Below are 26749 nucleotides of genomic sequence, written 5' to 3' on the forward strand. Positions count from 1 at the left end.
CTATGTATGTATTGAAATATTAAATCGACATAGAAGTACAAAATAAACACCCATAAAGTTGGTATATTGTTGATTAGTATTGACCGAATGAATGATACCAAAATTTTAGAAAAAATATTCCTTTTTGACCTAAACTGGTGCAGAATTCATCAAGAGAGTTCAGTTTTTCAACCATTTTATATACTGAAGAGAAGTAACTCTAATTTACTTTTTCTCAAAGATATAATTCCATTTTATGTCACCCTATTCCTCTAAAGAATCTATATAAAGGAGTTTTGTGTGTGTGTGTGTTCCCGTCCAGAGAATGGGATGGGCATAGTAAATATAGGTGGGCACAGGGAAGTTTAGAGAGATGGAAGTTTTAATAGAAATATGGTACACTTTTGTCTCGGGTAATGCCGGATAGCTCTGCTAGTTTCTCTCTCTTCTTTCCATCCCTCCTTCTCTCTCTTTTCCGTCTCTTTTTCCCATATCTCTCTCTCTCTCTCTCTTTTTCCCATATCTCTCTCTCTCTCTCTCTCGTTACACACACACACATATAGTGAATACATTTTTCTCCAACCCTTCTGTAGAAAGATTAGAGAATCTACATAAAGTGTAAAAGTGTATTATGTAAAATTTACCGGGAGACAACAATGTAAATTTATCTTATCAAAATTTAAAAAATCAGGCCCAAATAGCATTTAAGCTACCAAATCAGACTTTGCTTCTGACGAGCTAATGTTCATTCATTATCATTGTATCATGCCATTGCTAAGATAACATACTTTGCTACAATTTATTTTTCAAATTACTTACTGCGGAACTAATGTGAAGAAGAGGTCACAAGGCATATTGTAGTTGCCGCGCATGATGTTAAAAGCGATGATAAGGTCTCCATACAACCATCTATGCTTTAGCAAATACAGGTTGAAGGTTTCTACTTGTTGTTATGTAGAGATCACAGATCATTCGTGCCATAAGTCTCTGAACCTGCTCCAGGTGCTGAATATTCCAAACGAAATAAACTTGGGAGATGAAACTTGAAGTTCATATTTCAGAAATGTGTCTCACCAGAAATATGTATGGTGGTAGGAAGATGTCAGCTGTCATGGTGGTAAAGGAGCAGTAAATAAGAAGGAGCAAATTACAGGCTTTATTTGCCGCTTGAATGCATTGGACAGTGAGAGAAGAAAAGAAATGTACAATAACACTCAATCCTTGGACTGCATAGTCTCATATATATATATATATATATATATATATATATATATATATATATATATATATATATAACAGATTAGAGCTGTATTATACTAGGATTTTACATCAATGTCTGAGAGGCTTTACTAAACATGTACAATTAAAATTATCCCCAACAAATATACGACTAATTGCTCCTGTTGTTTGTCATATAGAAACATGTAAAGTTGCTTGAATCATATATTTTAGTTGTGCCGAAATTTAGTCGTACATAACGAGCTTTACTAAAAATGTACAATTAAATTATGTACGACTATTTGCTCCTGCTGCTGATTTACTATTAAAGCAATTCGACACAAACAAACTATTGGCTTTGTCAGTGCAAAATATCGTAAAAATCTGTTGTGATATTAAAATAAACAATAAAATGAATTTACTCATAAGTTTCAGTCGAGAGGCTATTTTTTTGCAAATATCTTTTTAGATTTCTGTAAAAGTATTTATAAAAATAAAATTAAAAAAAAAAAAATATTCTCTTAGAAAGTAAATAGATACAAATCCTTAGACAATTATTTTTTCCAATTCTGTGTGCCACGTTTTTTCTTTTTTTTTAAATCTTTGTAAAAAAATAAACACGTTTATTTTAGATTAGTCATGCTTTGGTTCTACTAATTATGCACAGCTAAAAAGTAAACATGATTTATGTACATCTAATTAAATCCTTAAAGACTGGGGCAATTATTTGGCACACTATTGGAAAAAAATAATTGTTTCAGCTGTTAAGGATTTAATTAGTCAAAACAACTTCGAAAGTTTCAAGTTTAATTTAAAAACAAAACAAACAAAAAAGAAGCAGTAGTCAATAAAGATAATTTAAAAACATGTTTGAGAAAACTTTCTTAAAAAGTCTTTTTTTTCTTTTTTTTTAATACATCAGAGTTGTGTGATAATAAAACTTTATGCAATATTATTAAAAAAGAAAGGGATGAAAAAACAAAATTAAAAAAAAACATGATAATAGGTATTTACTTGCCTCTCCACAAGGGCAGTTGGACACTAATGTTTTAAATGTGGGGAAAACTAGTTTCCCCAAAAGAGACACATGAGATTGGAAACATTACCTTAGTTTTTAAGGATTTCTTCTACATTTTACAAAGATTTTCTAATATTACGTTGTTATTTTTACAAAATTCAAATTTTAAAGAAAAAGGGTACTTGTAAAATTTAATTTTCAAAAAAACAAAAAAAAAACTCTCAGTGAAAGTTGTGACTAATAAATTCATTTTGTTTTTAATTGCAATAATAAATAAACTTGTTTATTTATTTTTTTTTACAAAGATTAAAAAATTAAAAAAGTGGCACACTGGATTGAAAAAAGAATGTCTCAGTCTTTAAGGATTTGCCAAAAATGTTCTATTTTTTACAAGATGTTTTTGCACTGACTAACTCAGTAGATCGCCTGTTTAAGAGGGAATATTTTTTTAAAAAATCAAGAGTTTTCTTTAATAAATATCTTTTTAGATATGGACTTAAAAAGATATTTGCCAAAAATAATCTCTCAAAACTTCTTTTATTGTTTATTATAAAATTGTTTTACAATATTTTATGCCGACGGACCCAGTCGATCGCCTATATCAAAGTTGCTTTAATCATCAGCAGCAGCAGCAGCAATTAGTCGTTAATTGGTCATACCTAATTTTTAGAAAAACCTTTTACAGAGCAAAGAAAACTTAGATATGTTTCTAGGAAAATTCAGAAGATACTTGATTCTAGTTACCACACAAATTGACTCTGAAAACGAGATATTTGTTTAATTTGTAAGTAATTTGTAGATAATTAATTTTAAGTGATTTGAGTATGCTCTGAATTTTTCCAGAAACGCAGGTAGTTTTCTTTTGCCCCAAAATTGACATTAAATCACAATGATGTAACAGATTTGCCATCTTATTTATTTAAAGCTCGATTACAATTTTTGTAATAACTCTTTTAAGGTTTAAAATATTGAATATTGAGCTTCATTTTGATTTGGAAATTGATTTCCATGAGATTCGATTTGAAATACAGGATGGCCCATAAGTTATTTTACATTTAAAAAATTGAATAACTTTATTTCTATTAATATATTTAAATTTTTCTTTTCAGAATTATAAAATAGAATCTTTGTAAATTTTTGTTATGGATAAGTTTACAACAGAACGAGTGAAGATGATTTAAGTTTACTTTGAAAATGGACGGTGAATTGTTGCAATGCAAATGTCTTATATGCACCATTTTAATGTTCGACATCCTCTTAATAGGCCTGCAATAATGAACTTAGTGACGCATTGTCAAGAGCAAGGCTCTGTAAATGATAGATCTAGACATCAACGTGATCGCTCAGTACATACACCTGAAAATACTGAAGATGTGAGGCGTAACCTTGAAGAGAACCCAACCACATCCACTCAAAGGCGTTCTCAAAAACCTGCCTTTTCACGGAGTTCTCTACAGTCTATTCAAAGAGACTTACACATGTATCACTACAAGGTTCAATTAGTGCAATCTTTACAACTGCCAGACTTTCAGAAACAACTAAATTACGTTGTCAGGTTTCAGGAAACTGCAAGATGTGACAAAGAATTTATTCACAAGTTAATTATGGGAGATGAGGTTCATTTCCATTTGAATGGGTATGTCAGTAAGCAGAATACCAGATTCTGGGGCATGGAAAATCCATGTCAAGTTCATGTGAAACCAATGCACCCAGTTAAAGTCACAGTATGGTGTGGAGTAACCTCAGAGAGAGAGATGGGCCCTTCTTCTTTGAAGATGCAAATGAAAATGCTGTGATTGTAAGCGGGGCTAACACTTGAATTCTATATGAGATCACAGAGATATTCAAATGTCCATTAAAGTTCTTTCTCTCTCAAACACTGAGTTTGTGAAGAATTTGAGAACATAAATTTTCTCTCACAAATTAACCCTTTTAATGTTATAGTATATCTTTTTTTTAGGTTTCTTGATCTTACTGGATTCTACGACAAGCATTTATTTAGTCTGGTGAATTATCCAGCTTCGTGTTGTTACTTGAGGTAAATTAACTTGGAGAAGGTGCAATGTTTCTCATAAAAGCTAGTGTGAGTTAGTCATACAAAAGAGATCTTATTTCGGCTGCGAATACGAAATGTAATTTTGAATATTTGGTCAGGGTTTACTTTTAGGGAAAAGTATCCTCATGCCAGGTTGTCCCGGCAAATCTCTGTACAGACCTTAAGCACTTGAGAATAGTGTTTTATTCTTGTGTTACAGAAAATTGGAATAACATTGGTACCGGCGTTTCAAATCCAAACAAAGGGGACCTATATTTGATCGCCTATGTCGAACTCTCGTCAGCCTCTGTTTATATCTCTCTCCCGAAATAGCATCCCTGTAAGGAATCATCAGGCTAAGATGCTAAGAATTCCTTACGGAGATGAAGCTCAGAAGATTGTGTAGATTGTCATATATTTTCATAACTTATATATATGTATACTTTTATTCAAATAAACATTTTTGTTATTGTCATGGCAATATTTCGGTCAGTTAGGTCTAAATAACCAACAACCTTGTCAGACGACGCAAGATGCTTTTAAAAAGTCAAATCCTCAAATGAAGATTGTTAAAACAAATTACACAAATATTGCAGTTTAAAAAGTCATGTGGTTACATATAAAAAAAAATCCAAGAAGAGAACAAAGAGAAATTTACATATATATTGTGTGCGTGTGTGTGTAACATGAAATTTAACATGTTTTCTTTACTATAATAGATCTAAATCAGTATTTTTATTTTTTATTTTTTTTTTAGATCTGGAATCACCCGGATGTAATGTGGCGAGTAATTCAACAGCAAAAGAGTCTTGCCGAAGATAATGATCTTGATTTTGAACCGGATGGTAAAGTGAATGGAGTTCAACAATCAGCTGGCGGGAAAAGAAAAACTAAATCTGCTCGGTCATCACAGTCTCATCAAGCTACAAACAAAAGATCTCAATCACAACTGACGGAGAGCAAGAAAGCTTCGTCTCGTAATTCAAATATTAACTGCTGTAATAAGAATGTGAAAAATTGTGGAGGCTCTAATAACAACAACAACAACAACAACAACACTTGCACGAGTGGAGCAACCATGAACAGTTGTGGGAACACTGCTACGGGCTCTGGCTCTAATTCTTGCAGTAGCCCTGGGATGAACACCTGCAGTAGTCCAAACATGAACTCCTCTTGCACTGGTGGTCCTTGCGGCAATACCAATCTTGGCACTGGAATTGGGTCTATGAACAGTGGAGCGAATTCCTGCTGTAACACTGGGATGAATGCCAGCAGTCACATGGGCACAAACAACAATATGAACACTTGTGGTCAGACGTCCAGTGGCTCTGGCATGAATAAACTTAGTCACATAGATATGAATTCATGTAGCCAGATGGGACGAAATCCTAACCTTAATACAACATGTGGCAATATGGATGTGAACAATTGTGGTCAAATGAATACTAACATGGACTTGAATGCTTGCAACCAAATGGATATGAATGCTTGTGGTCAAATGAGTTGTGCTATGGACATGAACCAGACCAGTCACATGGGTAATAGTTCAATGGCCCCTAGCGGTCACATGGGTAACAGTTCAATGGCCCCTAGCAGTCACATGGGTAACAGTTCAATGGCCCCCAGCGGTCACATGGGTAACAGTTCGATGGCTCCCAACAGTCACATGGGTAACAGTTCGATGGCTCCCAGCGGTCACATGGGTAACAGTTCGATGGCTCCCAGCGGTCACATGGGTAACAGTTCGATGGCTCCCAGCAGTCACATGGGTAACAGTTCGATGGCTCCCAGCAATCACATGGGTAACAGTTCGATGACTCCTAGCAGTCACATGGGTAACAGTTCGATGGCTCCCAGCAGTCACATGGGCAGTGGTATGAATCCCAGTGGACACATGAATAACAGTTCAATGAACCCTGGGGGCCACATAGGAAGCAGTTCGATGAATCCTAGCGGTCACACTATGACTCTTGGCGGCCATATGGGTAGCAGCAGTATAAATATGGGTGGTCACATGAGTGGTAACACTATGAATAATCATATGAACAATAACACCATGACTATAGGTGGTCATATGGTCAATAACTCGATGAATCCAGGTGGTCACATGAGTAGTAACACAATGACCATGGGTGGAAATTCCATGAATGTAGGTGGACCTATGGGCAATAATCCTATGAATATGGCCAACAACAACCCGATGGTCACAAGCAATCATATGAATACTAATTCTATGAACATGGGTGGTCCAATGGCTAGCAATCCAATGAATACAGGGGGTCACATGACAAGCACTCACATGGGAGGTAATTCTATGAATACAGGTCACATGAGCAGTAATCCCCCTCTGAATATGAGTGGCCACATGGGGATGAACTCAATGAACACTGGTAATTCTTTGAGCGCAACCAACCAAATGAACAATAATTCTATGAACACTGGTCAAATGAACAACTCGATGAATATGATGGGTCAGATGAATAATTCAACCAATTTGATGGGCCAGATAAGCAACAACTCTAGCAACGTGATGGGTCAAATAAACAACAACTCTAGCAACGTGATGGGTCAGATGAACAACAACTCTAGCAACATGATGGGTCAGATAAACAACAACTCTAGCAACGTGATGGGTCAGATAAGCAACAGCTCGACGAATGTTGGTGGGCAATTAACCAGTAACTCTGTGAATACAAGTGTACCCATGAGCAGTGGAATGAATAGTCAGATGACCAACAATATGACCACAGCTGCTGCAAATTCAATGTGCTCGAGCTCGGCTGCGCAGACAAATTGTGAGCGTGGAATCGGTACGACTAGCACCAATACGAACAACAACAATAAGAACAAAAGCTGTTGTCAAAATGGTAGCAACAACAGCGGTGGCGCTGCTGTAAATTCTTGTGGAAAAACTAATGCAAATACATGTACACAAAATACCAGCACAGTCAGCATTGGAACAAATTCTTGCACTCAAGGTGTGCAGGCAAATGTTCAAACTGACAAAAGGAGTGACGCTCTCTCTTTAGAGTGGGTAAGTAATTGTTTATTGAAGTTTGTTTCAATTTAGTTTGTTTCGCATGAATATATACATATCTAATTCATCAGACAATAGTCTGAAGAAAAAACATGTTTAAAAAAACTTGGGGTCAAAAACCAAGTGCGTAACAAATGTCATGGTAATATTTATTGGGTTGATTTCTACTCGTATTTTGTTTTATTTTCTATTTTTTTGAGTGATTATCGAGACTCAAAGATGTGACCCTCTCATGATGGTCATTTTTTTTTTTTTTTCTTGCTCTCACATAAAGCTATACATGACTTGTTTTTTCAAACCGAATAAACGCTTTAAAATAAGTTAAAACACTAAAAATTTATCCAGATAGGTAGAAGAGTAACTTATCTTGCCTTTGATAACATTTATTTTTTATACATCTGTTTTTTTACCATTTTTTTTCTTTTTTCATTTTGCTGTCTATAGCAAAAAAATGCCGGAAATTTTTAAATACTTTTTTCTTATTAAAATTGCTCTAGACAAGGCATGAAGCCACTTGATGTAAGGGGCTTAAAAAATACTTTTTCATGGTCAAAAACTAGCCAATAAGTGTAAAATGGATACATCACAACCCAGAAAATTCTTCCGTCTTCGTCAGATGGTTCATGAAATGTGAGGACTTAAGGACAACATGCTAAAAATAAGCTCAACATTTACTTTTTACTTGAGTAAAAAAAAAAAAACACAATTTAAAAAAAAATAAGCTTCTGTTAAAATCTTAACACTTATAAGCATTCTTTTTTATTACCATTAAATTTGTAAAAAGCAAAAAGCCTATAATAAAAACCAGCAAGTTAGTTCCTTGCTCTCATGGAAGCTTACTTTAAGTTTCATAATTAGTATTATATCCAGTGTCCTAAGAGTTTTTTGTACCAAATTTGGTGCAATTTTATTCCATAGTTTTTACTCATTAAAGTGGTGGTGGTAGTAGTAGTAGTTAGTGATTGAGAAAATAATTAAGCAGCAAATTAGTCAGATAAGCATAGATGAAATGCAATTTAATTTTATACCTGGAATATTCTGAAACAAAAACAACAGAAATGCCTTAGTAAGAAGAAAAACTTTATTTTGCTTTCATGAATTTTGCAAAGTCTTTTGATAGTGCCAAGAGATGTTGTCTCATCAAACTGCGATTCTGATGAATTTTTATTTCTTTCTTATTGTTGACATTAAAATAGTGTGCTTCATTGCAGTTTTGTTTTTTTAATTTTTTTTTTTTTTTTTTACATACGAGGAGCGTGCAATAAGTAATGCCCCTGACCCACTTCCAGTTATCTGATCTAGCTGAAATTTTGCATGTGCAATGATTTATATATCTACGAGTTATGTGGCAAATTACAGCTCTGAACTAATTGTGCTTTCTGTTTTACAGGTGTTTGAACTGAGTCAGGTGTGAAATGGAGGCTGTTGAATGTCGAGCAGTGATCTGGTTTTTGTATTTAAAAGGACACACACCACAGGAGACTTTTGATGAAATGAAAGAAACTTATGGTGATAATGCCCCATCATATGACCTTGTAAAACGCTAGCATCATAAATTCAAACATGGCCGGAAGTCTGTGGAAACAGCTCCCAGACCTGGTCGCCCCCCCCCCTTCTGCCATTGATGAGGCATCTGTCCGTCAAGTTGAGGCTGCCATTTTGGAAGATCGATGCATTACTATTCGCCAAATAGTCCAAGATGTCAAGATTAATACAGGGTCTGTGGAAACTATCATTCATGACCATTTGCATATGCATAAGGTGTCTGCCAGATGGATTCTCAGGTTGCTTACACCATTCCAGAAGCGAGAACGTGTCGAATGCTTGAGGATGAATTTGGAGATGTGCCAAGAAGATGAGTCAAAGACTGATTACACAGGATGAAACCTGGGTCCATCACTATGATCCAGAGACCAAAGCCCAGTCAATGCAATGGAAGCACTTGGACTCACCACCTCCAAAGAAAGCAAGGGTGCAGCCCTCTGCTGGCATGACGCTTACAGTCACAGGGTGCAGCACTCCGCTGGCATGACGCTCACAGTCTTCTGGGACCAGGACGGAGTAGTGATGACAGATTTCCTGGCAAAGGGTACCACAATTACAGGAGCCTATTATGCTTCACTTTTGAGGAAATTAAGGGAAGCTATCAAAATCAAGAGGCGGGGCAAAGGTACGCCCCTCCTGCAGGACAACGCTCCTGTCCACAACTCGCATGTCGCCAGATCAGAAGCACGAGCATGTAGTTATGAAATCCTTCCCCCATCCTCCCTACCCTCCTGACCTTGTACCCTCTGACTTTCACCTTTTCCCAGCCATAAAGTTGTTTTTGAAAGGAAAGTGTTTCCCAGATGATGCAGCCTTGATTTCTGAAGTCACGTCGTGGTTGGAGGACCAATCTGGGGTGTTCTACAAAAACGGTCTTCAGAGCTGCATCAAACGATGGGAGAAATGCATAACTCTGAGCGGTTCCTATGTAGAGAAAGACTAATACCTGTGCCAAGTTTCGTTGCTCTACTGCTATGGGAAGTGGGTCAGGAGCATTACTTATTGCACACCCCTCATAGTTCTGTCTGAACAAATTAGAAAATGGAAACATTTTTTGATTATGAATGAAAAAAAAAAATTAAAATGATCAAGGGAAATAGGAGTTTTTATTATTCAGTATGAATACAACTTTTTACATCTAAAATTTTATATCCTTTTTTGTTTAAGGTTTAAAAATTTGCCTGTATAAAACGGGGATGAGAAATCATCGCTTTTTTTTTTTTTTTTTTTTTTTTTTTTTGTAATTCAGAAAAAAACAGAATTCCAGATAATTGCAGCTTTATGACCTTGTTATTTGACTTGATTTTCTTTCTCTTTTTCTTTCCTCCTCTCTCTTGCTTCACCTTTCTTTCTCTTTTCTTGTTTTTCTTTCTTTTTTCTCTTTGCCTCTAGACAAAGATGTGGATAAGAGGATGTAAAAGACTTTTGTTTAATTCTGATACTATCAATCTCCTCCCCCATCCCGTGAAAAAAGTGTATAAAAAAAAAAAAGGAGAGAAAGAGGAAAAACTATAACAAAAAATGAAGAAATAAGTTTATCAGAACAACAAAAGGTCAGTAGAAAGATAATAGGAAAGAAAATGGTTCACAAAGGCATACAAAAGAAAACTGAAATCGGATTGTTAATCAAGGTGTGGCAGTGAATTTTGTGACAGTTTATGGCAGTCTTGTGTTTGCATCAGTTAAGGTTAGTTTTTAGTTTGGGACAGTTGAATACAGGTTGTGGCTTTGAGCAGATCGAAATAGGCTGACGTCAACTGACAAACACAGCCTCGACAGAAGACATGCTTGTAGACCTAAGCAGTAGAGGGTCGTTTCTTGCAATGGAGTCTTACATACGCCCAATTCTAATACTTGTAAACCTGTGCTCACCTTCTCAACAGTCGCTAATTTGAAAGATGTGACGACATGTTTAGAAGAGAAGATGAAAGAGAAGCCTATGGAAATAGCATTGGGGGTCGGCAAGTGTTGCCAAGCAGGAGTAGCACGTGGTTCGACATAAGCAAAACTTCTTCTCTCCTCCCACCACATATGTAATTGGAGTCTTTCTCTTGCTTGGATCAAACGTATTTTTAATCTTTTGAACATTTCTTTCCACAAAATAATTTTAACAGAGTTTAATGAAATTAAAATAAAAAAATGAAGTTAAAATATATCAATCAATACTTTTAGTATGAAAAAAAAATGTATTGTAGATTAACACCCTTTTATTAAATCACCTCCTCACCGCCAAAATACAAAATAAGATTCTATTTTATATTGAGGTAGTAGTGTTGCATAGCGGGGTACATATTGGGACAACATATCAGAGAGTATAACGGGAGACGTATCTATCGAAGGACGAGACATTTATGTGACACTGTTACACAGCATGACGACGAAGATGACGTTTGTATAACGGCATAAACGGCGACAATATTCTTATTTGTTCATTATTATTATTAATACGGAGCTGAGGGATATGATTCAACAATTCTTGTTAACACATATAGAGGAGAGAGTCATTGCTTAATGGTGGTGGTGGCGACACATAATACTTGTAGGGAGTTATACAAAGTTCATCTACAGATGATAGACAAAAACACATTTACGTTTTTTTGTTGGAATGAAGACACAAAGACAAACGGGTTACAAATATAATGATCTTTTTATTCATACCAGATGATGATGATGATGGCTAGGGATTCAAGCCTTTGTGATTACATTCTCCTATCCCCCCCCTCTCGCCTTCAAGAGGGCGTCTCTCTCTCAGTCTCCAACTCGACCCTCCTCTCTGACTGTCTGGCTCTGACTCTGACTGTCTCTAACTTTGAACCCTGTCTCAATATATTGGGGATTTCCTTTCTTCATGACGTCAAAGCGTGCCCCACAATGTGATTCATTCACATGGATTTCACCTATGTATTTCCAAACACGCTTTTGGGAAACAAAGAAATTCCTAGATGAATTATTTCATTTATAACCTATTTATTTCATCATTATTTATTTCTTGTATTGTCCATTCTTTTAACTGACATATTTGATATATCCAGTTCTAAAACAATGAACAATCGCTACATTCCTAAATTGAATATTTATTATCTTTTTTTAACTCTTGCCTACTAGGTTTGATTCTATCCTTTTCCAAATATCATTTTCAAACTTATCTAATTACCGGAGTCTGTCCTCTTCTTATATTACACTGGGGTGCTGGGGAGGGGTGATTATGTAAGAATATTCTAAAAGAGTTAAGAGAAAGAAGAAAAGGCATTTTAGAATTTAAAGCGAGAGATCAGTTTCGTACATGAATTTGACATAAAAAAAGTTGTATCTAAAGATATCAAAATATTGATACTTTTTATAACCCTAATTTGATGTGCACTTTGAACATAGTTGTACTAATACTAATTGTCTCTGAATTTAAGATCATTAAATGAATTATTTTTCCTGTTATTTAATAATTTTGGAATTCTAATAAAAAAAAATGTTAAAACTCCTTCTCACCAATGCTGCAATTCATACCAACTGCTTTTAACTTAAACCGTAATTTACAACGCTAACTCTCATATTTATCTCCGCTCTCAACTGTCAAAAACTTGACTCCTTGTCCTCTCCAATTCATCCTTCTTATAGCCGCTATTCTCCTCATATGTAAATTAATGCCACATGTACATAAAGAATCCATCTATAAACTTTTTTTTTTCTTCCCCAATCCTGTCACCTAAACGAGCGCTGTTGCTTGTGTGAATAGTATCTTCTGTTACAGGAATTACTTCTTCCATCTTGATATGCCTTAAACAACAAGTGTTTTGGTTAATATTATATGAAAACTCTTAAATTTCTTTTCCCTTTCAGGTTTCTGAGGTAATGAAGAACTATACACCTGGCCTTTTGGAAAATGGTGGGAAAATGGTAATGCTCTTCAGTTTAATTGAAGAATCTCTGAAAATAGGTGATAAGTTGTTAGTTTTCAGGTAAGTTTCAATAGTTGAGATTCTATTTTGTTTTTTATAAGTTTGTTGCCCTTTGTTAAAATTAAAATGTTTTTTTTAAAATATTTATGTGTGTGTATATATATATATATATATATTTCTTGGGATTTGTAATTAGTTCGGAATAGAGAAAAATATTGAAATCATCCCATTACTAATATATATATTTGGGGTGGAGAGGGCTCCCGTAAGCCATGGTGAAGGCAACCTTTCTAGGAGAAGCAAATCTCTGATTTTAAAAAACCATAAAGCGGGAGACCAGTACCCGCATTAAGCTGGTCTGCAGTTTAATTTGTTGCTGGCTATCTTGCTCTTGCTAGTTGCTGGATCTCAGCATTTTGAACTGAGAGAGAGACTTAGCTGTCGTACAAAGCTAAGACTGTAACATCATCTTTGTATAGATACTCCCTTAGGCATTTGGGCTCATGGACTTTAAGTGTCTGAGGGAGTGGCACTCGTCTGACAAGACGTTGCAATCATCATATATATATATATATATATATATATATATATATATATATATATATATATATATATATATAAAACTGAACCTACTAATGAGCTTTTCCACATTTTTTATGTTAATAAATGAATTAAAAAAAGGAAGATGTGATTGACTCTGCTGCTGATCAACAGTTGTTCTTGTTTTATCAAATTTTTTGTTTGCTTTTTTTCCGCTAAAACAAAACCTGCAAAAACTTTTAAATTTCTATTTTAATAAAATCTTTTTACATTTACATTGACAGCCTTATTATGCATTCAACAATAAAACTGTATGTATTTAGAACAATACTTATTTTCTTAACAGAATTAAAATTAACAGAACTTTTCCTTACGGTTACCATAATTAAATTTAAAAATATATATCAATTAAGTGTTTTATTAAAATATTTGATAATGTTACAAAAAAGCTTTTCAAAAATTTGGAAAATTTTAATATTTTTTTATCAAATTTGTTTTTTAAAAAATTAAAATTTTTGTATATTTTGTTTTCACGCTTAAAAGCAAATTGTCATGAATGTTTAATGTTTTTATATTGTTTATATATAAAATATTTTGTATTACAAAATGTGATGGTCAACAAGAAAACATTGTTGTAGTGTCTGTGTCTCAATTAAATTTGGGGTTGGGTTGGGGGCAAATATGTTGGGTCAATTTCAGGGTTTCTTACGTGACTTATATTCATCCTATCATCGATTGCTGTTTTCCGTTCTGAGATCAAGTTTCCTAAGTTTCTCACACCTTACCTGAATTAGGCAAAAATCTCTTGCTGTTCCCAGGTGAAAAGTGTTAGACTGTTTAACTCTTAATCTGAATATTAATGTATATTATCATCTCAGTCAAGATGGACTTGGCAGCAGTGGTTTATTAAAGACATGTCTTCACATTTTCTGAAACTTCTATGTTTAGGTCTTGAATCATATTCATGTGTTTTGCAAGTTGATTTACAGCAATTGTTGGAAAGTTTAAGATCCATATAAAAGTTTGTATGAAAAGCATTCTTATAGGAGATGTATAGATGAATAATTCATTATAGTTCCCTTTTATCTCTCGAACATGAGAGTAGAAAACGCATTGTGGATGCATTATCGGCAGCTCCCGTTACTCTCGCTTTTCTTTATTTGTCCTTCAGTCCTCATTTTTTAAATGAGTGATTTTTCTGAGAAAGGGAGAAGAAAAGGCTGTATTCTAGGTTGGCAGTATTTTGCGTGAACAGTCGACAGAGATGGCGGAAATTTTCTGTTTCTATTTGGGATGGAATACTGTTGCCAGATCTGGGCAGGAGCTGCTAGAAAGGACTTATCCTGCCTTGATAGAGTTCAAAATAGACTTTGTAGCCTCGTAGAAAATGTCCTTTTCTCTTCCCTGCAACCTCTATCTCACAGAAGAGATGTTGCGAGTTTGTCTCTGCTGTATCGTTATTTTCATGGAAAGTGTTCGACTGAGCTTCAATCTATGGTCCCCCCTCGCCAAACTTTCACAAGAAACACTCGTCTAGCTGAAAACACTATCAATAATTCCCCCCACTCTTTATCTGTGCCTAAACCTAAACGTAGATTCCATGGACAAAGCTTCTTTCTTAGAACTGCACGCCTGTGGAATTGTCTTCCGTTTTCCTGCTTTCCAGCTGACTACAATATAGTCGTCTTCAAGTCTAACATAAACAAGTTCTTGATTAGCCATTCCACTTGTTAACAAATTTACCGAATTTCCATTTACTAACGATTACTATATTGTCCAATTTCTACTGTACACTCTTTAACCCTTATCCTCGAGTGGCCTCTTGGCCTTGATAAGTGGTGATGCCAATGTAAAAAGAAAAAAACACTATTGGACTCGGCTCAACCCACCCTAGGTGAATGTCACTACAGGCATAAGACAAATGATCTGAAAGTAAAATCCTTTCATAGTTTTGTAAAATATGTTTGGATTCTTTCTTGAAATAATAAAATTTAACTGAAAATTCACAAGGTACGCTATCCTCAATCTTTATTAACTCTCCATTCTATCTAAACAACACTTGTTTCAAAAATAAATAAATAAATAAAATCTATTCAAGGAAGAGGACTTAACATTTTTCTTGTACATTACCAATTTGAAATTTATCAAACAAAAATCTTTAATCTTTATTTTCCCAGTCAAAGTCTTACTACATTGAATGTAATTGAGGATTTCCTAAGCAAAACTACAGTACCTCGACCAGATATAAAAGAGAATTGGTGCAAAAATAAAAGTTATTTCAGTAAGTATGACAAAAAAGTTTTTTTGTTGTTGTTTTTTGGGGTTTTTTTTAACAATTTTTATAGAAATTTATACAACTTCCATGCACTCATAAAAACGAGTAAAAAAAAATCAACTTATTTATAATATAAATCTCACCTGTCTGTTTAAATGTATGTATGTATGTTTGTATGTCTGCCTAAAACTTTTGAGACACGTCAGAAAGTGATGAAACTGGTATCGTTTTAAACCTTGAACTTTTGGACGACAAATATCGAAAAATTGGTCAAAAACATTAATTTCTTCACCCTCAACGGGGCAGTTTTCTACAAGGAGAGGTCACTTTTTTCGCATATATTTTCGAAGGTCATCCACTCTTTTCGATTGACTAGCCTTAATTTTGACTTTGTCATTTCCAGTTTTGCGATGGACGCAACAGCAAAGCGTCATGTTTTTTTTTGGGGGGGGGTCACATTTTTTTTCCTCTCGTTGTACAGGCCCGAGCCTGCCTGCCTACTACCATTATTTTATTATTTTTTTTTTGCTCAACACACACCTCCAAACACCCGGGCAACGCCGAGCACCCAGGCTAGTTACATATATAGTCCAATTTTTGGCCTGGATATGCCAATAGTTAAACTCTTATAAACAGGTATCAAAAACTAGTCTAATTTAGAGTGTCAAAACCTATTGAATCTCATAAACCTACATCTAATCTAAATAAGCATTACCTTTCTGCTACTACATAGAAATTGACTTTTTCTTTCTCAAACACACATTCGTATACAAGTATACACACTCATTCACTCAACTAGTTAAGTGACTAAACTTATCTAAAGAGCTGGGGTTCCAACAGAACCAGCATAAATTCTGCTCAGGTAGAGAACACACTCACACTTTCATACTTAACTCTTTGATGTACACACAAGCTTGTTACTTGTATCCAATTTTTTTTTTTTCAAAAACCGAGTAATATCAATTTTTTCTATCACATCTCATCTTGACCTGAATTTCAGCTAGTGTTTGGAGAAAGTGATCAAATCCTGATCAGCAAAAGAGTTAGACCATTGTTCATCTTTCAGACGCATCATCCGCACCACCATTTGCACTACAACCAAGATCATGAGAAGTACCGCTCATCTCTTTCTATCTCGTGCCGTCCCCGATGTTGTCAATTATGTAAGATATGTTTAGTGGCAGAGGATACTCAAAATTGATAAACATCGTCACCCTGTTAACGTGCTCTCAGAATCCCCAGAGTTTGTAACATTGGAAGAAAGCAATTGAGCGTGGACATGCATGCTGTAGAGCATTAAGGCATAATACATTCCAGGTCAATTGCCAGGTTAAAAAGAACTCAAGAGTTATTGAAATGACTCGTACCTGGCACCCAACACCATTTGGAGCAGTTTTCCTTCTCTGACCACCCAAAATCTCTTCAGTGGTTGTTAACATATGTAAAAAAAAAATTCTGTTCTTGTCCAGAATGTCTCCATAGTTAAAAAAAAAAAAAAAATCTATAATATACATACTCATGATGAAACAAAAATATCATATTCTAAAAATCATGTAAATTGATGGAGTAGTTTTATTTTTATAAAGAAAATCATTTTTATATGATTAATTGGAATTCATAAGCATAACAATATAAATCTAATAAATATGAAATGTTGAGTTATCTCCCTTGGTTGTTTTCAAAACAAGACGGTCACTCTCACAGATCCCCATAAAATTTGATTTTCTTATCTAAGACGTATGAGTACTTGATCAATTTATGTGGGTTTTGGAATATGATATTTTTATTTTGTCATGCATACATACATCATACAAATCTTTCTTAATTTTTGTTTTTAGATATCGGATCTTTTTTGGACAAGAATCAAAATTTCAAATTCAAAAAAGAAAATTGTCAAATAAAATTGTTCACTTCAGTGTAATCTCTAAAAGATCTACACAAAATGACATTCAGAAACTCCTTCAAACAGAATTTGTATGTCGAAAGCTATATGATGATTAAAAAAACATTGAGTTAAATGTAAGGAAGTTCATATAAATGTCATTCGTTTATGTTACATATCCAATTTCTGGTTTATATCAGTCGATTTTCTTTTGTTGTTTATTGCAGTAACGAAAAGTGTTCTAACTGTAAGCTCAAATTTTATTTTTATTTTTTTCTGGCATCGTTGGAGACACTAACTTTTGCTAAGGTTGCTTCTTTCTCATTGTCCCATATCACTGTCAGATTTAATAGCTTCATTTTATTTTTATACTAGCGAGGGGTACCCGGCGTTGCCCGGGTGTTTGGGGGTGGGGTGGGGGGGTTCAAACCCTTGAGGCAAAGTTGTAAATTAAAGTGTGAAAAAAAAAAAAAAACGTGCGATGTTAACCATTGCCCCACCGCAAGATGCTAACGGAAACACGTTTGAATTTATTTAATTAGTTGGATTTAGCAGGTGCCCGTTTTAAATGAGGTCAAGTTTTGACTGCGGGATAGTATTCATTTACTGCTGAACGCTTTTTTTTCCCCCCCAAAGATGTTATAGGAAAAAGACTAACCCACATGCGGCGAGCGACAAATATTGAATATTTATCTTCCCGAAATCAACCAAATTAAATAGACAGGCGAGCTTCGTTGTTAACTGTGAGATATTACGATTTGTATGTGATATAAAAAGTTTTAAAAAGTTGTGAACCGAGCGACCGCTTCTCTGAAAGAAGCCTTTTGTAGACACACAGAAAAAGCGAATGCACATACATACATTTTCGCTTATATATTTTTATATATATATATATATATATATATATATATATATATATATATATATATATATAAATATATATTATTGTTGGGATGATTAATCGGAATTGGGAATCAGAAAATTCGGCAAATTTAGGGGTATCGAATCGAAAAAATTGGTGCCTATTTTCCGATACTAAATCGATTCTTTTGTCTTTTTTTATTTGATTTTGTTTAAAGCAAAATTTTTCATTGCTGGTAATAATGATAAAATAATAAATATTTATTGATTTTAAATTATCAGTAAAGCTGTGAAATGAAGTGGTTGAGTTTCATATCAAAGAATTTTTATTATTCTAAGCAAGATAAAGAATGCTTTAGAAAATTAATCTCCTTAACTTATAGGGTTTCAATGTCTACCATCTCATCAGAGGAGAGAAAATAGTCTTTGTCTTGCTTAGAATAATAAAAATTCTTTGATATGAAACTCAACCACTTCATTTCATTACAATGAGAGTTTTTTTTTAAATTCATTGAATTACAATTTAATTTATTTGCTCTATCTTGTATATGGAGCAATTCCTGTTTAGATGGGATAACTTATAGAATATTACTGCCAGTAATATTTTTGTAAACCTACAATCTCACATTTCCATAACAACTGATTGTTAAATAAAAACTATTCTGAAGTGTATATTTGTATATTTTGGCAGCAAGTCATTATTCAAGCACGTCTGATTGAACACGACAGTTATTCTTTTTTCCGATTTTTCTGGATATCTTTTCCATTCGCAGAGCAGTCTTTTTATTTCAGCTGGCATGTTATATAAAATGGCGCCCAAAAGTTGTTGTTCCACCATATTCTTCTCAAGCGCTTTCTATCGGTGCATCTGATTATCATCAGGAGCTAACAAGAAACTAAATAAATAAACTATAAAATAAGAAAATCAAAAATAAAAATAATTCTCCTCTAACCATCCTGTACCCACCTTATAACCAATAAAAAAACAAAACAAAAAAACTTATAAATACACCAAGCCTCAAAGAAAACGATAACAACAACAATCACTCCTGATGATAATCGGATGCACCGATAGAAAGCGCTTGAGTAGAATATGGCGGAACAACTTTTGAGCGCCATTTTATACAACATGCCAGCTGAAATCGCTTAACGAATTTAAAAGATATCCAGAAAAATCGGAAAAAAGAATAACTCTGTCATGTTCAATCAGACGTGCTTGAATATATATATATATATATATATGCTCCTCTCCTGTCGTAAAATGATTTCACCCACTGCTTAATTAGCATTATGTAAAGCTCTCCATTTGTTTTTACATAAACAAGCAGGTCCAGCACTGTAAAAGCAGTAGGCAAGTGTCTCTATAAATGGGCATTTGATGAGTGTCATTTACAGGCACTGATCTCATGGGCCGGAGGTTAGAACTGCCGACTATCAACTGGATGACTGTAGGTTCAATTCCTGGCTAGAAATGGGTATTAGTCTAGCTGCACGTATGATCTGTATTACAGCAAAATAATCTGTATGTAGATGACTAGTGTGTTTGTGTGGATGGAACTTATTCCAGCTTTGCTTAAACCATCTTAATGAATGTAATTTTTTTTTTTTACTATAGGATTAGATGGAAGTACATCTGCTGCTGAACGAGAAAAGCTAATCAATCAATTTAATGCTCCTGACAACAATAAAGTTTGGTTATTCCTTTTATCAACCAGGTAAGTTCGTTTGGAAAATAAAAGAAGAAAAATAATTTTTATTTATTTATTTATTTTGAATTGATTTGTTAGACATGTTTATTTATATATGTCAACACTTTGATTTATGTTCATGCATATCATTTGATTAGAATTTAATATAAAATGTATTATTAGACATATATAATTTCAAATGTATTTAACTAAAAAAAAAGACAATATTTCTTGAGGTGCTCAGTACATATATAGAACTATTATAAGTGAAATTATATAAACATCAGAAAAACTCTATGCAGGATTAATCTATGTTTCGACAATGTTAATTATCTCATCAGGGGGTTCAACGATAACAATATATATATATACAAATATTTGAAAATTTTCAAATATTTGTGCTGGTGTTTTGTTTTCTTAATTTCATTTCCTATTTTCTTCATTTCATTCATCCAGAGGAAGTTTTGAAATAAAAATGAAACATTGATGAACACATATTAGGTTGGTGCAAAAATAATGTTGTTTTTTGTCATTCAACTAATATATATATATATGTATATATATATATATATATATATATATATATATATATATATATATATGACATTATTTTTTGCATCAACCAAATAACTTGGTTTGTTTCTTTTTTTTTATTTCTCTATTTTGTCAGAATACTATTTCTATTATTCTCATCATATGTACTTATTCTCATCATATGTACATATATTTCTGTTCTGTCGCCTCTTGGATCTTCCGACCACTCTGTTGTATCAATTAAGATAAAAATGAAATGTAATAAGTCCCCAGATGTACCTCTTCATCGTACAGTATATCGATACACTAAGGCTGACTGGGATAGCTTCCGTACATTTATATCTGATCTACCTCTGCATTCCATGTTTAAAAAGGATGTGTCCTCTATAGTATTAGACCTAACTGAATGGTTAATTGTAGGTATTGACCATTTCATACCCTCTAAAAAGTTTCAGAAAAAACCTAACAGCCAGCCATGGTTCTCTCCAGAATGTGCTGCTGCCATTGCGCACAGAAATCACTTTTTCCACTGCTTCAAACGTAATAGATGTATGGAAACTAAAGCCGTTTTCAGGACTGCCAGCAACCATTGTAAGAAAGTAATAAGGAACGCAAGAGAGTTGTATGCTCAATCTGTTAAGTCCAAAGTAGCTGAGCAGCGGCTTGGTTCCCACCAGTTTTGGCAAATAGCAAACAGAATCCTGAACAGAAGCGTGTGCTCCATCCCAACTATTATCAATGGACCTGAGGTAATCTCGTCAGCATCAGACAAAGCCAAACTCTTTGTCAAGAACTTTGCAGCAAATTCTACCCTTTGCGACCAAGACCGCCAACCCCCAATATTTCCTCCTGTATCAGAAAACACGCTATGTGATATACGTATATCTGTACGTGATGTTGCGAAGCTAATCAAAAACCTTGATTCGAGTAAAGCAACTGGCCCTGATGGTATTCCAATTATAGTACTCAAAAAACTTCAACCTGAATTAGCGCCCATACTTACAAAACTGTTTAAACGTTGTCTTAAGGAGAATAGTTTCCCATCTCCCTGGAAAACCTCATCAGTATGCCCTGTATTTAAGAATTCAGGTGATCGCTCATCCCCCTCTCAGTACAGGCCAATAAGTCTCCTGTGCGTCATGAGTAAGTTGCTAGAATCTGTGTTAAATACAGAAGTAATCAAACATCTCAACAAAAATAACCTTCTTAGTGACACTCAATATGGTTTCCGTTCTGCTAGATCTACAGCAGATGTCATTACAGTTATATCGCATAGGATTAGCAAATCTCTCGACGGTGGCAATCTTTCTAGAGCAATTGCTCTTGACATATCTAAAGCCTTTGATAGGGTATGGCATAAAGGTTTACTTCATAAGATCGCTAGCTATGGTATAGCTGGAAAAGTCTTCTCAATTATTAAATCATTTCTTTCTGATAGGTTCATAAGAGTAGTAGTTGAGGGGCAAAAATCAGAAGCTCACAGTATTAATGCCGGTGTCCCTCAGGGATCCATCCTGGGCCCAACTCTTTTCCTGATCTACATTAATGATCTTCCAAATCATATCCTTACATCATTTGTAGACATTTATGCTGACGACACTACCATTTATGGTACCACATCTAAGACAGTAAACGAGCAAGTTCTCTCCAATTCTCTCTCCTCTGATCTTGAGCACGTAGTACAATGGGGAAAGGAGTGGCTGGTTACTTTTAATGCATCTAAAACCAAGCTTCTCTCTTTACATCATCAACATTCTAATCCACATTTGTCATCAATTGAAATGTATGGCTCTCGTCTTCAGGAGGCCTCAAGTTTTGACAAGCTTCTGGGCTTGACCATTACTCCTGATCTTAAATGGAACACGTATATCAAATCTGTTGCCAAGGCCGCTGGAAAAATGGTGGGATCTTTCTATCGATCCAGTAGATATCTCACTGCTGATGCTATTCTCTACCTATATAAGAGCCAGGTACGTCCAAGGATGGAATACTGTTGCCACATCTGGGCAGGAGCTGCTAGAAAGGACTTGTCCTGCCTTGATAGAGTTCAAAATAGACTTCGTAGCCTCGTAGGAGATGTCCTTTTCTCCTCCTTGCAACCTCTATCTCACAGAAGAGATGTTGCGAGTTTGTCTCTGATGTATCGTTATTTTCATGGAAAGTGTTCAACTGAGCTTCAATCTTTGGTCCCCCCTCGCCAAACTTTCACAAGAAACACTCGTCTAGCTGTAAACACTATCAATAATTTCCCCCACTCTTTATCTGTGGCTAAACCTAAACGTAGATTCCATGAACAAAGCTTCTTTCTTAGAACTGCACGCCTGTGGAATTGTCTTCCGTTTTCCTGCTTTCCGGCTGACTACAATATGGTTGTGTTCAAGTCTAAAGTAAATAAGTTCTTGATGAGCCGTTCCATATAAGTTATTAAATTTACCAAATTTTCATTACTAATGATTACTATATTGACCAATTTCTACTGTACACTCTTTAACCCTTATCCTTGAGTGGCCTCTGGGCCTTGATAATGTGGTGATTCCTTTGTAAAAAAAAAAAAAAAAAAAATATATATATTACAATTGTTAGTGTTTCATTCTTTTCGGGAATTATCAGTGTAGAGCGACACGATTACTACTGGTCAGGAGATTCAAACCCGGCCATGAAGCCATCTCTGACTCCATTAACAAGGCCAATCTCAACTGCGAGAAATATCGTTGGAATTTTGACATTTATTTTTAAATGTCGTGACATCAAGCTATAGTGATCTAATCATTATAACATTATGCATGATCTGCACTGCGAGCTTAGACAACCGACTTTCTATTTCAACTTTTAAAGTGCTCAACAGTAAGAGAGCGAGTTTCTTAAAGGGGCTGACATCCTGAATCTTCCGACCACTCTGTTGTATCAATTAAGATAAAAATGAAATGTAATAAGTCCCCAGACATACCTCTCCATCGTACAGTATATCGATACACTATGGCTGACTGGGATAGCTTCCGTACATATATATCGGATCTACCTCTGCGTTCCATGTTTAAAAAGGATGTGTCCTCTATAATATCAGACCTGACGGAATGGTTAATTGTAAGTATAGACCGTTTCATACTTTCAAAAAGGTTCCAGCAAAAACCTAACAGCCAGCCATGGTTCTCTCCAGAATGTGCTGCTGCCATTGCGCACAGAAATCACTTTTTCCACTGTTTCCAACGTAATAGATGTATTGAGACTAAAGCCCCTTTCAGGACTGTCAGCAACCATTATAAGAAAGTAATAAAGAACGCAAGAGAGTTGAATGCTCAGTCCATCAAATCCAAAGTAGCCGAGCAGTGGCTTGGTTCCCACCAGTTTTGGCAAATAGCAAGCAGAATCCTGAACAGAAGTGTATGCTCTATCTCAACTATCATCAATGGACCTGAGGTAATCTCGTCAGCATCAGACAAAGCCAACCTCCTTTGCAGCTAATTCTACCCTTTCCAACTAAGGCCGCCAAGCCCCAATATTTTCTCCTGTATCAGAAAACATGCTATGTGATATACAAATATCCGTACGTGATGTTACCAAGCTAATCAAAAACCTTGATTCCAGTAAAGCAACCGGCCCTGATGGTATTCCAATTATAGTACTCAAAAAAAATTCAAACAGAACTAGTGCCCATACTTACAAAACTGTTTAAACGTTGTCTTAAGGAGAATTGCTTTCCATCACCCTGAAAAATCTCATCAGTATGCCCTGTATTTAAGAATTCAGGTGATCGCTCATCCCCCTCTCAGTACAGGCCAATAAGTCTCCTGTGCGTCATGAGTAAGTAGCTGGAATCTGTTAAATAGAGAAGTAATCAACCATCTCAGCAAAAATAACCTTCTTAGTGACACACAATATGTTTTCCGTTCTGCTAGATCTACAGCAGATATGCTTACAGTTATACCTCATAGAATTAGCAAATCTCTCGACGGAGGCAACCTTTCTAGAGCAATTGCTCTTGACATATCTAAGGCCTTTGATAGGGTATGGCATAAAGGTTTACTTCATAAGATCTGTAGCTATGGTATAGCTGGAAATGTCTTCTCAATTATTAAATCATTTCTTTCTGATAGGTTCATAAGAGTAGTAGTTGATGGGCAAAAATCAGAAGCTCACAGTATTAATGCTGGAGTCCCATAGTGGTCCATCCTGGGCCCAACTCTCTTCCTGATCTACATAATGATCTTCCAAATCACATCCTTACATCATTCATAGACATTTATGCTGATGACACTACCATCTATGGTAGCACATCTAAGACAGTAAACGACCAAGTTCTCTCCGATTCTCTCTCCTCTGATCTTGAGCATGTGGTACAATGGGGAAAGAAGTGGCTGGTTACTTTTAATGCATCTAAAACCAAGCTTCTCTCTTTACATCATAAACGTTGTGATCCCCATCTGGCATCAATTGAAATGAATGGCACTCGTCTTGAGGTGGCCTCAAGTTTTGACAAGCTTCTGGACTTGACCTGTACTACTGATCTTAAATGGAACACGTACATCAAGTCTGTTGCCAAGGCTGCTGGAAAAATGGTGGGATCCGTCTATCGATCCAGTAGATATCTCACTGCTGATGCAATTCTCTATCTATAGAAGAGCCAGGTACGTCAAAGGATAGAATACTGTTGCCAGATCTGGGCAGGAACTGCTAGAAAAGACTTATCCTGCCTTGATAGAGTTCAAAATAGACTTCATAGCCTCATAGGAGATGTCCTTTTCTCTTCCCTGCAACCTCTATCTCACAGAAGGGATGTTGCAAGTTTGTCTCTGCTGTATCGTTATTTTCATGAAAAGTGTCTGACTGAGCTTCAATCTATGGTCCCCTCTCGCCAAACTTTCACAAGAAACACTCGTCTAGCTGAAAACACTATCAATAATTCCCCCCACTCTTTATCTGTGCCTAAACCTACATGTAGATTCCATGAACAAAGCTTCTTTCTTAGAACTGCATGCCTGTGGTACTGTCTTCCGTTTTCCTGCTTTCCGGCTGACTACAATATGGTCGTCTTCAAGTCTAACGTAAACAAGTTCTTGATGAGCCGTTCCACTTGTTAACAAATTTACCAAATTTCCATTCCTAACGATTACTATATTGTCCAATTATCTACTGTACACTCTTTAACCCTTATCCTCGAGTGGCCTCTTGGCTTTGATAAGTGGTGATGCCTATGTAAAAAAAAACTTTAAAAAAAAAAAAACATAATTATTACAATAATAATTTTAATACCGACATATACATACATACTAGCAGGGAGACTTGACATTGCCCAGGATTGAATAAGGATCAACGAATGTTCTATACTTCCAATACTTTTATTGTCAGTGAAATCAAATTGATTGGTTGCCTTCTCTATTCTGGAACCCACTGCAGTGCATCGGGGACAAACTCGCATGCCTCCCCACAGTAACTTAGTCTACAATCTACAATACCATGTAAGAGACCCTACTGTGGATTTTATGAAATTATTTTTATATAATGACTTGAATTAACGTTTAAAATGTAAAAGTCAAGTATCATGGTTCAGTTGTGCTCTAAACAGAAACATTCATTTCAAATGCATCCTTGTCATATCAAAGAATGTACTGTTGATTTTATATGCTAAGCCCTTCTGCTTGTACAGTGATAAAGCTTCTCAAATGCACTTGTGATGTTAGACTGTATAACGTGTTAAATTTGATCAAAATCTGACTATTCTATTATTAATGAGATTTTTTATTATCGATTTTTGATACTTATTAAAAACATTCTGATACAAAACCTATCTAAGAACATTCTCAAATACATAAAGTACATTTGTGTGAAATTTTTAAAAAATTGGCCCAGCCTTTTTGGAGACCATAAGAAACTCTCTCTCTCTCTCTCTCTCTCTCTCTCTCTCTCTCTATATATATATATATATATATATATATATATATATATATATAATATTATTATCATATACATAATATATTGATATATAAATTAATATAATAATGTATAAATTAAGTTTGTGAACTTAAAACCTATATTTTTGCAAATTATTATGTGGAGAGCTTTAATAAACAAAATTACATAAATATTCTAAGGAGTCTATGCAGATTGATCAATGTTTTGACATTTTCTATGCCTTCATCAGGAATCACAAATAAATCTTACACTCAGAAAATACATTAATAGTAATTTGTAACTTATTTTTTGACACCAAGATTCATTTGAGAGTCCTAATGAAGACATGGAAATG

General features: G+C 34.9%; 1 protein-coding gene across 2 annotated transcripts in view; it reads left to right on the plus strand.

Moving 5' to 3' along the window:
• Positions 1 to 26749, plus strand: part of LOC145293953 (uncharacterized) — a 225614-nt gene that overhangs the window by 175566 nt on the left and 23299 nt on the right. For both annotated transcript variants that reach the window (XM_080140820.1, XM_080140819.1), the window contains exons 12-15: positions 5008 to 7284; positions 12667 to 12785; positions 15443 to 15546; positions 19899 to 19998. In XM_080140820.1, the coding sequence (XP_079996946.1) occupies positions 5008 to 7284; positions 12667 to 12785; positions 15443 to 15546; positions 19899 to 19998 (2600 nt within the window). The remainder of the gene's footprint in view (positions 1 to 5007; positions 7285 to 12666; positions 12786 to 15442; positions 15547 to 19898; positions 19999 to 26749) is intronic.

This window comes from Euprymna scolopes, chromosome 15 (assembly GCF_053919585.1).
Source record: "Euprymna scolopes isolate OS-2025 chromosome 15, ASM5391958v1, whole genome shotgun sequence".
NCBI classification, from domain to species: domain Eukaryota; kingdom Metazoa; phylum Mollusca; class Cephalopoda; order Sepiida; family Sepiolidae; genus Euprymna; species Euprymna scolopes.